This window comes from Microtus oregoni, unplaced genomic scaffold (genome assembly GCF_018167655.1).
Source record: "Microtus oregoni isolate MIOR12 unplaced genomic scaffold, Mior012 000153F_ref0000387, whole genome shotgun sequence".
In the NCBI taxonomy this organism is placed as follows: Eukaryota; Metazoa; Chordata; class Mammalia; order Rodentia; family Cricetidae; genus Microtus; species Microtus oregoni.
Genome location: NW_024544808.1, coordinates 928,819 through 945,709, shown reverse-complemented (window position 1 = coordinate 945,709; position 16,891 = coordinate 928,819). Strand labels below are relative to the sequence as shown.

Here is a 16,891-nt window from a genome sequence, read left to right as displayed (position 1 = left end):
GAGCATAGGAGATCTCAAAACCCACACTCACAGTGACATACTTCTTTCAAGGCCATACCTACTCCAACAAAGCCACACCTCCTAATAGGGCCACTCCCTATCAGCTTATGGGGGTCAGTTACATTCATTCACACTACCCAAAGGATGCTTTATCCTACCACAAGCGTACTTGCTCAGTCATGTTCATTGCTGCTCTATTCATAACAGCCAGAAATTTCAAACAACTTAGATATTCCTCAACAGAACAGAAAATGTCAAAGAACATGAAGATGTCAAAAGTTTACACAATGGCATATCACTCACACTTTTAAAAAAATGACATCATGAAATTTGCAGGGAAATGGATAGGACTAGAAAACTTCATCCTCAGTGACATAACCGAAACCCAGAAAGATAAATATGGTATATATTCACTTATATATGGTTATTAGCTGTGAAGAAAATGATAACCAAGCTACAGTTCTAAAGCAGCAGAGGGTAGGTATAAAGTAAGAGACTAGAAGGAACACATCTCATTATGAAGGAGAAATATAATAGATAGTTATGGATGGATGGGGGTGTGTAGGGGAAGGATACATTGGGGAGGGTGAAGGGCTTTAGGAGGGAATACAGACAGATAGCTAAAATAAAGAGGAGTCTGAGGGGGGTAGTATGAAAACCTAATACAATAGAAGCTTCCTAAAATACATACATATATAAAAGCAACCTAAAGGAAATAGCCAAATAATAGGGGAGACAGAGTCCTAACTAGCCATCTCTGGTCATCAAATGAAGCTTCCAGTTCTGGGATTATGTTACATCTAATTGAGTTGTTGGCCAAAGAGAACCCATGGGAAACCCTAAACAACCCAGGCTGTTGCCAAAACTATATGTTGCTCTTCACAGACTGACATCAAGGTCCTAATGCTGAAGACAGGAATGCACTCTGCATGCTATAAAAAGAGAAACATAAACACCAAGCCAGTCACAAACCCTTTGACCTACGATGCTGTCCTGCCTTCAAGACAGGCTAGTGCTATGGTGGCACAAAGCATATGGGAGTAACCAACCAATAACTGATTTGACTTAGACCCACTCTATGAGATGGAACCCATACCTGACGCTGTTTTGGTGACTAAGAACCTGAAACTGAATAGCCCAGAGACTTAGGGTGAAACCAAATAATAATGATCTAAAAAAAAACATATAGTAATAAAATGACTCAATGATATTATGCTCTACTCACGGATCAGTGCCTTATACGGTCGTCATCAGAGAAGCTTCTCCTGCAGCACATGGGAACAAATACAAAGACCCACAGCCTGACATTATACACAGCATGAAAGACCTCGGAACACTCACAAGCCCTGCATGGGTCTGTACCAGGACTTCTGCACGTATGTTATGGCTTCCAAGGTCGTGTTTTTATGAGATTCTTGAGTGGGTGAATGAGTGGGTCCCTGAGTCATCTTCCCTCTCTTGGGTTTTTTTCCTTCTTTTTGTTTATCTTGTCCAACTTCAATGCCATAATTTTTATCTTATGTTTCATTTTGTTATATATTTTTGAATGAATTAATGGGGGAGTGAAAACCTAACTACTAAGGGTAAAGGTTAACCACTGAACTGTCATTTATACCTGCTGGCAGAGGAAAAAAAAATCAATTTTCTCCAGTGGAGTGACACTGGGTCTATCAAACACTCAGGAAAGGCCCCATTTTCAGGAGTAGCTGACCAACATATAATGAATTCCATAGTTTTTGTTTGGTTGGGTTTGTGTGTGCTTTTATTTTGTTAAGGTTTGGTGTTTTCTTTTATTTTGGGGTGTTGTTTTCTTGGCTTGAAGGCTTTGTTGTTGTATTGGATTTTGTTTGTTTTAAGAGAAAGTAAAGCTATGTGGGGCGGGGCAGTGGTGGCGCACGCCTTTAATCCAGCACTTGGGAGGCAGAGGCAGGTGGATCTCTGTGAGTTCGAGACCAGCCTGATCTACAAGAGCTAGTTCCAGGACAGGCTCCAAAACCACAGAGAAACCCTGTCTCGAAAAACAAAAAAAACAAAAAAAAAGCTATGTGGGTAGGGATGGGGAGAGGATCTGGAAGGACTTGGTGAAGGGAAGGAATATGATCAAAATACATTTAAATTTAAAAATTGTTTTAAATAATATAAATGCAATAATAAAAAAGACTGAAAAGTCAAGAAGGAAATTTTTAGAATTTAAAAAAAATTAGTTTTTAAAAAATTTTAGAATGAGAATGAAAACATACCATGCACAAACCTAGGGAATAAAATGAAGACAGTTATAAGAGGTGAGATCACAGCACTAAGTGCCTACATCAAAACATGGAGAGATATTATTAACTTAACAATGTACCCAAAAGCTGTAGAACAAGGAAAAACAATATCTGAAAAGAATAAATGGAAGAAGTAATCAAACTCAGGGCTGAAATCAGTTTTCATAAAGACAAACAAACCAAATACAAAGAATAAATGAAATCTTTTTTTTTTTTGAAAAAAAATCACCAAGTTGATGAACCTTTAGCCAAATTACCCAAAAGACACACAGAGAAAAGATCAAAATAATTTTTAATGACAACAAACGTTGGTGTGGATGTGGGAAAAGGGTTAAAGTGTAAACTTGCACAACCATTACGGAAATTGGTGTGGTGGTTCATTAGGAAGCTGTGAATAGATCTACTTCAAGATCCAGCTGTATCATTCTTAGGCAGATACCCAAAGACACTTCATCCTACTACAGAGATAATTTACTCACCCATGTTCATTACTGCTCTAGTCATAGCAGCCCTAAACTGAAAACGCTAGATGATGGGGGAGAGTCTTCTGTTTTATGTTAATTTCATTGGTTAAATAAAGAGACTGCCTTGGCCCTTTAATAGGACATAAAATTAGGTAGGCGGAGTAAACAGAACAGAATGCTGGGAGAAAGAAGCTGAGTCAAGGTGTCGCCTTCATTCTTCTACTGGACACAGACGCAGGTTAAGATCATCCCTGGTAAGACACCTCATGGTGTTACAGGGATATTAGAAATGGGTTAGATCGATATGTAAGAGCTAGCCAATAAGAGGCTGGAACTAATGGGCCAGGCAGTGTTTAAAAGAATACAGTTTCTGTGTAATTATTTCGGGGCATAAGCTAGCCATGCGGGCGGCCAGGGTGCTGGGGACGCATCCCTGCTGCTCCTATTACAACAGCTAGATATCCATCAACTGGTGAACAATGTATATTGGTGCAGTTACATAATGGTATATTATTCAGCTGTTAAATGAAATCATGAAATTCTCAGGTAAATGGGTGGAGCTAGAGAAATCATAGTGAGGTAACCCAGACCACAAAAGATAACTGTTGCATGTTTTCTCTCATATGTGGATAAGCTTATTTGCGCATGTGCGCATGTGTGTATGTGTATGTTTAGGAAAAGCACAGATATTAGGTACTTGGTAAGGAAACAGGAGGGAGGAAGGCATCTCCCCAAAAGGAGGGAATTAGAATGTAGTGCTATAAAGGGATAAAGGGGAAACTAGAATAGGAATAAATGAGGAGGGGAACAGGAGAGCAAGGTAAAAAGGTAATACAGGGAGGGCCAACTAGCATTAAAGGCCTTTTGAGAAGTCACATGGAAACCTACTACTATAGAAACTTCCTAAAATTTATACAGATATGAAAGGAATCTAAATGGAAACACCATATAATATGGGAGACCATGCCCCAACAAGACATCCTATGACTCCAAGTAAAACTCCAGTGACAGAAATGGGCTATATCATGAGTCATTAACCAAAGGAATACCATAGAAACTCCCAAATACCACAGGCTATTGCCAAGGATATTGGTTACTCTCCATAACAAGATAGTACTTATGTAATTGAACACTGAAAGACTGAGCTGGTGTCCAATTAGAAGCTTCACTCCTACTAACTTGCATGGTACTAGAAGGTACTTTACACATGATCAGAAGAGAAAAGTAATCATCAGTTATCACCCAGCTACAAATCTGTGACCCATAACAGAGACCTGTCTGCAAGGTACACTAGTCCAATAGTTGCACAAATTCTATGGGAACAACAAACCACTTTTCAATTGGATATTAGGCCCATTCCATTACATGGACTATATGACATTTCTACAGTTTCCAAGAACCTGAGACTAGATAGGTCATAGGTCTAGTAAAAAAACTAATAGTATTATTTTGCTAAAGGAGTATAGCCATAAAATAAGTCCTAATGCCATATTGCTATACCCATAGAGCAGATCATCACTCAACCCTAATCAGAGAAGTTTATTCTTGCAGTAGATGGTAATTAACACAGAGACCCACAAATGGACATTTTGCAGAATGTAAGAGACTTTAGGGCACTCAGTTCATTAAACGTCTACCCTCCAGCCTCAGGGATCTATGTGTAAGAGGAAGTAGAAAGATTCTAAGAGGCAGAGGTGGTGGGTGTTTTTCAGACACTACAAGACTGATTCACATAGGAACTTACAGACTGTGACAGTATGCACAAGGCCCGCACAGGTTCAAACCAGACAAACTTCTGGCACTGGGATGGAGAAGTGGACAAATATTCCCACCCCTAACCAAGAAGCTATTTGCAGTTGATACCTGTAGGAAAAGGGAAAATCAGTTTTCTCCAAATAGAGTGTCATTGCGTTATATCAAGCACACTAGAGGGCAGGTCCAATGCCCAGGAGTAAGTGGGCCAAGAAAAAAAGGGATTGGGTGGGGTTTTTATTTGTGTGTGTGTGTGTGTGTGTGTGTGTGTATGCATGTGCTATCTGTTTTATTTTTGTCTTATTTGTTTTCTTTTTGTCTGTTTAGATTTTTGCTTTTGTTGTTTTCCCCAGCTTTTTTTTCTTTTTTGAGAAAGCACCTGAAGTTGGGGTGGGTTGGTGGAGGGATGGAAAGGACCTGGAAAGTTGAGGGGGGAAGAATATAATCAGCATATATTGTATAAAAATAATTTTAAAGTTGGGCAGTGGTGACTCACACTTTTAATCCCAGCATTTGGGAGGCAAAGGCAGGCAGATCTCTGAGTTCGAGGTCAGCCTGGTCTACAGAGCTAGTCCTACGATAGTCAGGGCTACATAGAGAAACCCTATCTCAAAAAAAAAAACCCAAAACAAATAATTAATAATAACAATTCTAAAAGTTAAAAATGAATAAATGTTAAAAATTGGGGGCTGGAGCAATTTATGGATCGATAGTTAAAGAGTACTTGATGCTCTTGTAGAGACCAGGTTTTCAGGTCCTAGCACCCACACAGCAGTGCACAACCATTTGTTACTCCTGTTCCTGAAATTACAGCACCTTCTGGCCTGTGCAAACAGTGCGTGCACACAGATTTTATACATGCACTATATACATGCAGGAAAACACTCATAAACATTAGTAAAATAAATTTAAAACATATTTTAAAATAGACTAAATATTTTAAAAATCCTTTATTCTAGCTTTTAAAAGATGCAATATATACTAGGGACATAACTGAGTAGTAAAGCACTTATTTGGCTATTACCTTCCAAGCCCATTTGATCCTCAGAATTGCAAAAATATATGTTGAAATAAAAATATGTAGTAATTACAGTATATAGTTCCACTAGTAGAACAGTACACTAGAATTCATTCATAACTAAGTATAATTTAATACCCATTAAGCAACCTTAAACCAATGCTATCTGCTTTTCTTTCTTCAGTCCCTGATAACCATCATTCCACTGTCAAATTCTACAGAAGCAACTTTATAAGATTCTGAATGAAATCATGTGAGCCTTGTTCTACTATAGTGGTTAGTTTCAGGAACCTTATAAATATGGGCAATTTTATTTAAAATTATTATTATTATTAACAATGTTTTTCTGTGTAGCACTGCCTGTCCTGGAACTTACTATATAGACAAGACTGACCTCAAACTCACAGAGATTCACAGCCATTAACTCATAAGAGCTGGAGTTAAAGGTATGCATTGCCATGCCAGATATATTTTAAAAATTTAAGTGGTCAAATATAATAAGAAAACATAAGAAAATAGAAAAACAAAAAATATGAAGAGGAAATGCAATGTATATACACTTAAAATTACATATGGAAGCAATACTGGGCAGAAGAAATATTTGAAGACATAATGAAGAAAAGTGAATATGTACTATGAATAGGAAATAACAAGAACAAATATAATGAACAGAAAAATGCTTCACAAGATGGAAGAATTTTTCAAGGAAAGTTATGTGTATTTTGAAATAGGGTCTTGCTAGGTACCACAGCCTGGCCTGAAACTCATGATATTCTTGCCTTAGACTCCTGAGTGCTGATTTTGCAGATGGGCACCCCAATGTTCACCAAGATGGTGGGTTTTAATCCAGGTATATCAGTAATGACTTTCAATATAAATTGCCTAAGAACACGAAAGACAGATATTCCAATACCAAATAAAGAAATAATATCCAACTATATGCTTTCTACAAAACACATATAGCCTGATCTTATTGTAATCTTCTTCTATCTATATCTATCACTTACTAAAATATAAAATGCTAGGAACTGAACTTAAAGCAAGTACTCCATCACTGAGGTACATTCCAGCCTCCCTTGGGTTTTTATTTACTCTATATCTTTTGGTCTATAATGAAGGAAGCAACAACAAAGGCATTTCAGAAGTAGAAGTGGCCCGGAATAGGGCCTTATAAGAATCAAAAACCCTGTGGAATGAGAACATTTTTAGAGTTTGAAAGAGAACACAAGCAGACTTCATAGGAGTTTTCCCTTTTCCTCCTCCTTCTACATTGCTTCTAGAAGGAATACAACCATTACTGTGAGTAGTTTCTGATCTGAACATAGTACAGAAAATAATAGCCTAAGAAACTGGAAAGCACTGAAAAGAAACAAAGAAAAATGAGGTTACTTATAACTTCTTAGTGTTTTGGTCCTAAATAGCATACCAAATCTGGAGCTCAATTATCTTTTAAGACTTCTATCCAAGAACCAAACAGGCCACTAGATGGTGTATGATATGGGATACACTGTAAAGATTTGTCACTCATATTGGTCTAATAAAATGCTGATTGGTCAGTAGCTAGGCAGGATGGATAGGTGGGACAACCAGAGTAGGAGAATTCTAGGAAGAGGAAATACAGAGAGTCAGTCACCAGCCAGATGGAGAGGAAGCAAGATGAGAATGCCTTACTAAGAAAAGGTACCAAGCCACATGGCTAAACATAGAAAAGAATTATGGGTGAATTTAAGTCATAAGAGCCAGTAAGTAATAATCCTAAGCTAATAGGTCAAATAGTATATAATTAATATAAGCCTCTGTGTATTTCTTTGGGACTGAATGGCTGTGGGACCAGGTGGGACAGAAACTTCCATCTACAAATGGTGCCCAAACGTTTGGAAAAAAATTCCACATAAAGCCTGAGAAAGCTTTTTTTTTTAATTTTTTTAAAAGGATTCTATACAGACTGAAAAACAGAGACAAGTACAGCTTCTTGGTAACTGTTTTTTTCTCTGGTAAGCTCTGTTTACTGGCTGCAAGCAGAGGCATGGCTCCTTTAAGAGAAGCTTCCTGTAATATTGATTACAACTTGGAAAGATACAAGAGAGAGAAGAGACTTTCTCTGAAATATGACCAAAATGGAAGCTCAAAATAAGTCACTAAACAATTTTCTAATCTCTGGCAACTATAATTGTAACTAATTTCACAAAAAAAAAGAAATTAGATAATCTTGAACGACATCATAAAGAGAGCAGGGAGAGGCACTCAATCTATAAAAGAATAATGATGGAGATTTCCGAGGCTTATCAAAAGAGAGAAGCCAGTGAAATACAATTAAAAACAATAAACTGTCAACCTAGAATTCCATGTTAAGCAATATGTTCTTAAAAATCAATTCAGTGTTAACAGGTCTGCTCTATAATCAATGCTGGAAGGTACTTTAGACAACTCTGAAGGCACTTTAGCTCTTTAGATTGATCTAAGAAATCTAGATCTATATAAAAAAGGAAAAGACTTGGAAAATGACTTAACAAAGGTAAAATATTTTGATTTGTTCATAGTTTTAATGATGGAAAACAGAATTGTATATTTTTAAATTGGGGCTATTCTAAAAGGCATATAGTAATGTATCACTAGTGCTATTATTTGCATTTTCCTGAAGACTACTCCCTTTGAACAGAGGACTTTTTTGTATGTGTATTAGTATGTGTATGTGTGTGCATGCATATGTGTGTGGATGAGTATGCCCATGACAGTGCATACGGAAGCCAGAGGTCAATGTACTGGGTGATTATAGCAGATGGATAAATGAAATGATAATGGCAAAGTCCCAAAAGTAAAGTCAGAAGAATTAGGAATCCTAGGGTAAAAGCTATCTATGTTATACATGAAGTGATATTTGAAGATAAACAATTTATTTGAAAATAACCTTAAATATTTAAATGTATGCTGTAAAGCCTAGGGCAAATGCTACGATTTGAAGATGTTGCTTTCAAAACTGATAGTGCGTGGCTAGTGGGGTGGAATACTGAAATGAAAATATTTCTGAAATACCAAAGTGAGACAAAGATATCAGAAGAAAATTACAGACCAATATGTCACCTCAACAAAGTACTATTAAATTGGATCCAGAGAAGCATTAAACAATATTATATGTATATAATAATTAAAAATAACAATACAAATGTTCATGAGAATATGGAAAAACTAAAACCATCATATATTTATTTCTTTGGGTAACAAAATATGATAAAATCACATTTAAATGCAGTTTGGCAGACTATTCACTCAGATCATTGTAGACAGTTTCTATGATTTAGGAATTCCACACTTAAGTGAAATAAAAACTATGTCCATATAAAAATTTGTACAGGAATGTTTGTGACAGCATTATTCAGAGTAGACAAAAGTGGGAACAACCAAAATGCCAATCACTTTATGAATATATGAAATAAGTGGTATGTTCATACAGCAAGATAATAGTTGCCTATAACATGCTATAAACATGCTACAACATACATTAACCTTGAAAACATTATGCGCAACAAAACAGATCAAACACTAAAGGCCACAGTAGACGTATCCATTTCTATGGAATGCCTCAAATAGACTCAGCCATTGAAGTGGAGAGTAGGTTAGTAGTTGCCAAGGGTGGAGGAAAGGCTGGAATGGAAAAGTACACTAAAAAGCATAAAGTTTCTTTTTCCTACAATGAGTTTTAAAATAACTAGTAGGGGGGCTGCATCACAAATAAACGATACATGTCTGAGATGAAGAATAGACTAATTTAATCTAATCATTTACACTGTATATGTATATTGAAATATGCTGTTTCCCACAAATGTGTAGTTATAAGTCCATTAAATCTGAAAATATTTTTATTCTTTAAGAATTTCATACAGGAATACAATATATTTTTTATTATATTCATTCCCTTGATCTTCCAATGCCCCAAGGTTCCTCCAATTTTTAAATACATATTTTAAGTGTTGTAGAATTAGTGATCATGGTTGTACAACTATATGAATACATTCAAAACCATTTTCTTATACACTTGAAGATGTTGAATTTTATGTTATATGAATTGTTCATCTATCAAAAAACAATTTCAATGTGTGTGATGGAACATGCCTTTAATCCTAGGACTTGGAAAGGAGAAGCAGGTGGATCTCTGAAAGTTCGAGGTCAGCCTGGTCTCCATAATGAATTTCAGGACAGCCAAAACTACTTAATAGAGATTTTGTCTCAAACAAAATAAAACAATTTTTATTGATAGAGGGGTTCCTAGGTGTCCACGGGGATGTCCCCAGCTAGGTCCTTGGACAGCAGAGGAGAGGGTACCTGACTGATCCTTGCCCCACTATCACGCTGATGATTATCTCCAATATCACCATAGAATCTTCATCCAGCGACGAATGGAAATAGAGACAGAGACCCTCATCAGCGCAATGGACTGAGCCCCCAAGGTCCAGTTGAAAGGCAGAAGGAGGGAGAAGATGAGCAAAGAAGTCAGGACCGCGAGGGGTTGGTCCACCAACTGAGGTTGTGTGTCTGTTCTAATGGGAGCTCACCAAATCCAGCTGGACTGGGACTGAATGAGCATGTGATCAAACCGGACTCTCTGATTGTGGCTGACAATGGGGGCTGACTGAGAAGCCATTGATAAAGGCACTGGGAATCGTTTTTACATGTTCTGCCTTTTGGGACCCTAGTCTATATGGATGCACAGCTCCCTAGGACTGGATGGAGGGGGTAGGGCCTTGGACTTCCCACAGGGCAGGGTTCCCTGCCCTCTCTCAAGCAGGGTGGGAGAGGGAGAAGTGGGTATGTGGGAGCAGGAGAGGATTGGGAGGAGGAAAGGAAGTGTAAATAATTGAATAGAAAAATAAAAAAAATAAAAAAAGACTGCATAGTATCCAAATTATGTATGGTTTAACATTTTGTAAAAACAAATAAACAAAAAATGCTTTATTTTTATTTTCTAATAGAAATACTTACATTGATTCTGAATGAAATATCAAAATAGAAATTAACATTTCACAATTCTTCAAAAATATAATAAATCTATATTTGTAAATAAAAAAAGAAAAATATATCAGGCAAACATTAAACTTAATACAACTGAGTGTATGTATATTAATATCACAGGAAAATAAGATTGTAGGGCAATATGACAATAACTATTTGATATTCCCAAAGATAGAGCAGTGAAAAAAAGAAATAAAAAGGAAAGGAAAGGACATGACTGCTCCCAGGAATGATGGAGAATAAAGTTTATTATAGAGATATGTGAGAGAGCATAGTCAGAGAGAGGGACATCAGGGAAAGTCCAGAGTGAACATAACCAGACTGAGTTGGGCCTTGTGGGGAGAAGAGAAAAGGCAGGGAGAGAAAAAAGGGGGGGGGGAATCAGGTGCAGAACCCAGGAGGCCAAAGGTACAAAAGGGCAAGTAATCAAAATGCCTGAATTATACAGGGAAGAGCCTCTGGGGGAAGGGCAGTCCAGACCCTGGGCCAGAGAGTTCAGGGCAGAGGGCGAGGTATGCCAGTCATATTCAGAAACAGGTAGGGACTGAGGGATGCTGGGAGAACCTGGCTGTCAGGTCCAGCTTTGATATGTTAAATAGGCACTTCAGCTCCTTGCCCCAGGTTTGAATCTTAACCAGCAGTCTAAATTTATTTGTAACTATCTAAATTTATTTATAACAAGCTGACAAATTGGCAAATTATTAGGAGACTTTGACCAATTATCCACAATGATAGGTAGCCCAAACACCAGTAGAATATTAGTATACTTCAACCATATTAACAAACAAGATATTAACAAACAAAACCTAATATAAACACAACACGAAGGTAAAATATACAATCTTTTCAAGTGCTCAGAGAATAGTCACCAAATGCTACATAAAGCATATATCAAGGCCCTGGGATCATACAAAGTTTGTTTTCTGGCAGGAATGGAATTTGAGTGGACATGGCAATGGCAATGACCTATCTAAACAGAAGCTGGCTCAAGGGCTGGCACTAAGTAGAAGAGGTGTCCGGCTGCTCCAAGAATTGACCTCTTAGCTGCTACACGACAGTCAGGAGAGTCCTAGCAGTGCTGGAATAGACATTAAGGCAAGGGGGGTAACTGGGTGTTAGACTTTGCAAATCTATGGCAGTATCTAATTATCAAGTGGTCTAAAAGACCTATGCATACATACAACACAAGCCAGGTTTAGTAGACCAATTGTAGATCAGAAAAGAAAAAAGCCTGAAAATAAATGAGATGACCATCTAAATCTGTTAATTAAAAAAAATATTCAAAGAGAGCAAGACATGAATAGTTACTTGAAAGCAAATTAAACAAAAAGTAAAGGTAAAAGAAGAACAAACAAAAAATGAAGCTTAAGGAAACAAAGTCCAAAGCTGATTTTTTTTAATTTTAAAAAGAACCATACAACTTATAAACTGTTTACAAGATTTGTTAAGAGAGAAAAAAACAAAGGTACAATAAAACAATGTTGTTAGAGAATCTATTCTGTGAAAGTTTTCAATAAAAAATAAATGAATCTTAGAAAAAGAACATATAACAAAAAACAGACATTTTAAAAAGATATACATGCAAACTTTAAATAAACTTGAAAACTTGTGAAATAGAAAATTCTAAGAAAATCATAACAGTAAGTATTAATACAAGTACAAGCAGGAAATAAAACAAACTCCATAACTTTCAAAGAAACTATAATAGTTAAAAGGTTTAAAAGACCCACTAGGACTAGACTGTTTGATCTGGAAGTACTGCCAAATATTTGAGGAACAGACAGTTCTGGGACAAACCCTGTTAGAGATGGAACGAAAGAAAATAGTTCGCATCTCACTGCATGATGTTAGTATAACCTTGACACCAAAACCAGAAAATGACAACATGAGAATAGACTCTCTTCTGAAGAAAATATGAAAGTACTGAACAAAATTTTGGTGAACTGAATTTAGAAGTACTTTTAAGTCCCAGGACTGCAAGATTAGTTCATAATAAGAAAAACCATGCAGCACAAAAAAAGCTAAAATTAAAATAATCATGCTGTATTTCAATAGACACAGAAAATACATCTCATAAATTTCAACATCAACTCACTATGTCATTAGGAATAATGAGATACCTTCTTAAGAGGTATCTGCCAAAAAATATACATTCAATTATTCCATGGTCAAACTTTCAAAAACAGTCTCTTTAAAAGCAGTATCAAGATATGAATGTTCATTATTAACATACTTACAAAAACTACATTGTATTATGTGTGTGTTTATATGTTTTGGAGGTAGAATATTAGCAATTAATATAAGAAAATACAAGCATTAACATAAGAAAAAAAGATATTTAAGAATCATAAGGATAAGGATTGCTGCGGAGAAATGAAAGCTGTAATTTGTATACAAATTGCCAAAGCTAATAAGCAAGTCTAGTAGGTTTGTCAAATTTTTTGTTTGTTTTTTTGAGACAAGTTTTCTCTGTGTAGCTTTGGAGCCTGTCCTGGAACTTGCTCTTGTAGACCAGGCTGGCTTCAGACTCACAGAGATCAGCCTGCCTCTGCTTCCCAAGTGCTGAGATTAAAGGCATGGGCCACCACAGCCCGGCTGGTTCGTCAATTTTAAATTCACCATATACTACTATAAAACACAACTTTTTACAAAAGTACTGTTTATACTAACAATAAAAATAAACAAGAAAAACTCCTTAAAATGATGTGCAAACCCTTCCGAGAAAAAATAATAAAACATCACTCCAAATAACATGAAAAAAGTCAAAATTTTTCAAGAGATATATTATTTTTTTACTTGTTTTTTTTAAGATTTATTAATTTATTATGTATGTATCCCTGCATGACAGAAGAGGGCACCAGACCTCATTACAGATGGTTGTGAGCCACCATGTGGTTGCTGGGAATTGAACTCAGGGCCTTTGGAAGAGCAGGCAGTGCTCTTAACCACTGAGCCATCTCTCCAGCCCGAGATATATTATGTTTAAGGAAAATTAAATAACACAAGATGGTTATTCTCTCCACATTGATTTACAGATTGAGTGTAATTCTAATAAAATCCTTAAAATATTGCCTCTCTGTGTGTATAACTTGAAAAGACGATTCCACAATTTATGGGGAAGAGCAGTTGGCCAAGAATAGTCAAGATATTCCATAAGAAGGGCAAGATGGAAGTTTATTCTACCAAAATAAATGTTCACTGCACTACTGTTTAAAGCTAAAATTTAAAAATTACCTAATGCTCATCAGTAGTAAGATAGATAAACCACAAGATCGTCATAAAATGTAATCGTACACCGCAAGGAAAAATAAACAAGCTATGAATACACACAAAAATAATGAGTGGCTCGTATACATATAATATTGAGTAAGAAAGTGCAGCTATCCAAGCACTTTATACATGCTTATACATTTAATAGAACAAAATGATTGATTCTATACTCCAAAGAGGATGCTATAAGCAAAGAGAGTCAAACCTTTCTCAGGTCAATACCTGCCTACCTAGCCTGGGAGGAAAGGCAGACATTGCCAAAGGCCCTGGCCACAAAATTCAGTTAATCATTAAGGAGTGTTGTGAAAACAGTGATGGTAAAAGTAAAAGTAAAAAGCCAAGTGATCATTGACAGAGCATCTGTCTTGGGCCAGGCTCAGGACTTCACACTGGGTATGATGGTGAATAAGAGGAGGCGACCATGTTTTTGTTTAATAACATTTCCTGAGTGCATGCTATGTGCTGGGCATTCTTCTAAGTACATTACCCATTTCAGCTTATCTCATCTTTGCAACAGCACTGCTATCACTATCAGTTTACAGGTGAGGCAACAGAAGCAAAAAGAGGCTTGTCTACATTAACAAACACAGGAGGTGGGACTCAAAGCTACATAGCCTTGCATCTGGTAAGTATTACTCTTACAAACAATTAAGGAATATGGTGCTCAGAATTAAAATAAACACATATTTTTCTGTTTTGTGCAGGGTTTGTTCTTGTATTGTTTTTGAGATAGAGTTTTTGAGATACAGCTCCAGCTGGTTGAGAACTTAGAGTATAGCTAAGATTAGCTCTCAAACTTACAGCAATCCTCCTGAATCCGCCTCCTGAGTATTGGTCAGATTTCTCAGGAATATAAGGGGTTTCACCCTGGAAGACCTATCTAGCTATGCAGAATGGTTTCACTGCTTGTCAGCTAAACCCAAGAGGATCAAGAGTAGCTGGACAGGTAAGGGTGGAATGAGCTTCTATCTTATACAAACTCCTGTATTTCCAGATGAGTAATCAGAATTGCTGATGAAGATAACAATGGAGAACATGACATTGGGTTTTATCCTCCATTCTGCTTCCTCTATACATATCCTGCATCCTATGCACTAATCTAATATTGTACGTCTTCCTGGAACAGCTATGATGAAGTAATACCCACAGTATGTCTTAGGACTACTGTCGTCTAACATTGGGTCTAGTAGCTTCCTCCGCAGCTGCTTGAGCTGTCTGAATCCTGCAGTTCACAGATGTCTTATCTCTAGCCCCCTTCTGCACTCTCAAGCTGGGCTGGAAACACCTGGTTGCACAAGTATCTCGGTTATCTATGAGAAATGGCATACTTCAGTTTCAAAGCCTATTTCCAAGCTTTGCTTACTTTCCCTCAGCCTGTTCCTTAAAATTTCAAGTTGAATAATACACCAGTAGACTTGGCTTGGTGATACTGTCTTTTCCCTCAGCTCCTCAGAAAAGCAAGGCTATCTATAAATGTCAAGGCCAGGAAGGCACACAGGAGCCCAGTACTTAGTCTTCCCCAGCCCAGGCAGGTACAGACTTATTTTTAAAAGGACGGTGAAAGCAGAAGGGCAATGCTGACACGGTAGTGTTGTGGACTCAGCAGCTATCCTCCAAGACATGATGCCAGGAACCATCACCTTATTTTACCCTGGCATAAATTAAACAAAATCCATTTCCAGATCCTTCATAAAAGAAGTCAAACAAAAATATTCTGAATAGTACTATATTAGAACCTTCACATTCTAGAAAGAAGCATTCCAAACAAGCTCCCAATACAAGGGGGAAAGCCCTTAGTCTGGGGTACCCATAGTTTAGGAGCTCTTTATCTAATCTTCATTCTTTGTTCTCTGCCTGCCTTTCTTTCTTACTTCCGTATCCTTTCTCATATTAGCCTCTTGTTATGTTCCAGCTATTTTATTCAATTGTTCATCTATTCCAACTATGTGAGGGCAGGAGTGGAGAGAGAGCACCGTTTATTTTTCTAGACCCCCTACCACCACCACCCACAAATGTAAACCCCACTTACAGCCCCTTCGCCGTTGAAGCCTGCTGCTGCTGTGTGGAATCCAGATCTTCTGTAACCTGGTTTGAGTGAGTTCTCCCATCTCTTGAGCCATCTTAGACGTTGCAGCAATGACAACACTGACGACAAGGTATTGGACCTCACTACCTATGTTCCTAGCTGTCCTTTCTGATGTCGCAGCCACAGCAGTAGGTGGGCAGGGCTGGGCCAGGGAAATCACTGGGTTTCTGAGCCTCTCAAAGACTATCTCTTTTCCTTCTGCTCCTGTATGTACAAGTTGGGACGTGGGTGCTGAAAGCCAGAGGCTAGGCAGAAGTCAGCAAAGGCCTCTGAACTCTAAGAGCTATGTACATAGAAGATAAGTTGGAGCCCAGCAAGGAGGGGAGCCAGCAAGACAGCCCAGGTCTGACCAGTTACTTCCCGCCAATGAAGACAGGACTAGCAGAGTATGCAAATAAAAAACCCAAAGATCATGTGCTTACATCCTGTGTGGTGTGGCATGACAAAGGTGATGGAGATAGGTCTCAGCTTTGAAATAAAAAAGCAGGCCTAATTACAATGTGAAGCTCCAACACAGATAGAGATTCACACCAGAATTACATGAACCCTCAAAACAAAACCACAAACATAATGGCCCTAATTCAAAATGCAATGTTTTGAGCTAGCAATTTAAGATCCAAACTGGAAGTAGACTTTCACTACCTCACTGCTCATCCTACTCAACAAGGCACTGCAAAAATTGTCCTTCCCTGGAGCTTGCTGTGTGCCTCTCCACAAGACCTCTTCCTTTTTAAAATGAGCTGTCCGGGGCTCCTCAAAGAGATTGGCACTATCTGATCAACTTTATACTCTCTCCAGCCAAGGTTAAATAAATCAAGTAAATCTGACACCTTGTGAATAGGAGTGAATGCAGCCATTGCTGGGCAGAGAGCCGACATGTAAGCGCAGTTCACATGGCTGCCAATGGTATGAGATGACCCAGCAATAACGGCATCACAATCTAATCCAAACCCCAGCTAAAGCTCATCATGCCAAGTTGTTGGGATGGGGGCTTAGGAGAGTGGAAACTGCACTGAGCAAAGTATGC

At 37.6% G+C, this 16,891-nt stretch overlaps 1 protein-coding gene across 1 annotated transcript in view; it reads right to left on the bottom strand.

The window, feature by feature from the left end:
- LOC121445029 (6-phosphofructo-2-kinase/fructose-2,6-bisphosphatase 1-like) overlaps positions 1-16,212 on the bottom strand; it is a 69,179-nt gene extending 52,967 nt beyond the window's left edge. The window contains exon 1 of the mRNA XM_041647004.1: positions 15,808-16,212. Within this exon, the coding sequence (XP_041502938.1) occupies positions 15,808-15,898 (91 nt within the window). The 5' untranslated portion in view covers positions 15,899-16,212. The remainder of the gene's footprint in view (positions 1-15,807) is intronic.
- Positions 16,213-16,891: the final 679 nt, after the last annotated feature.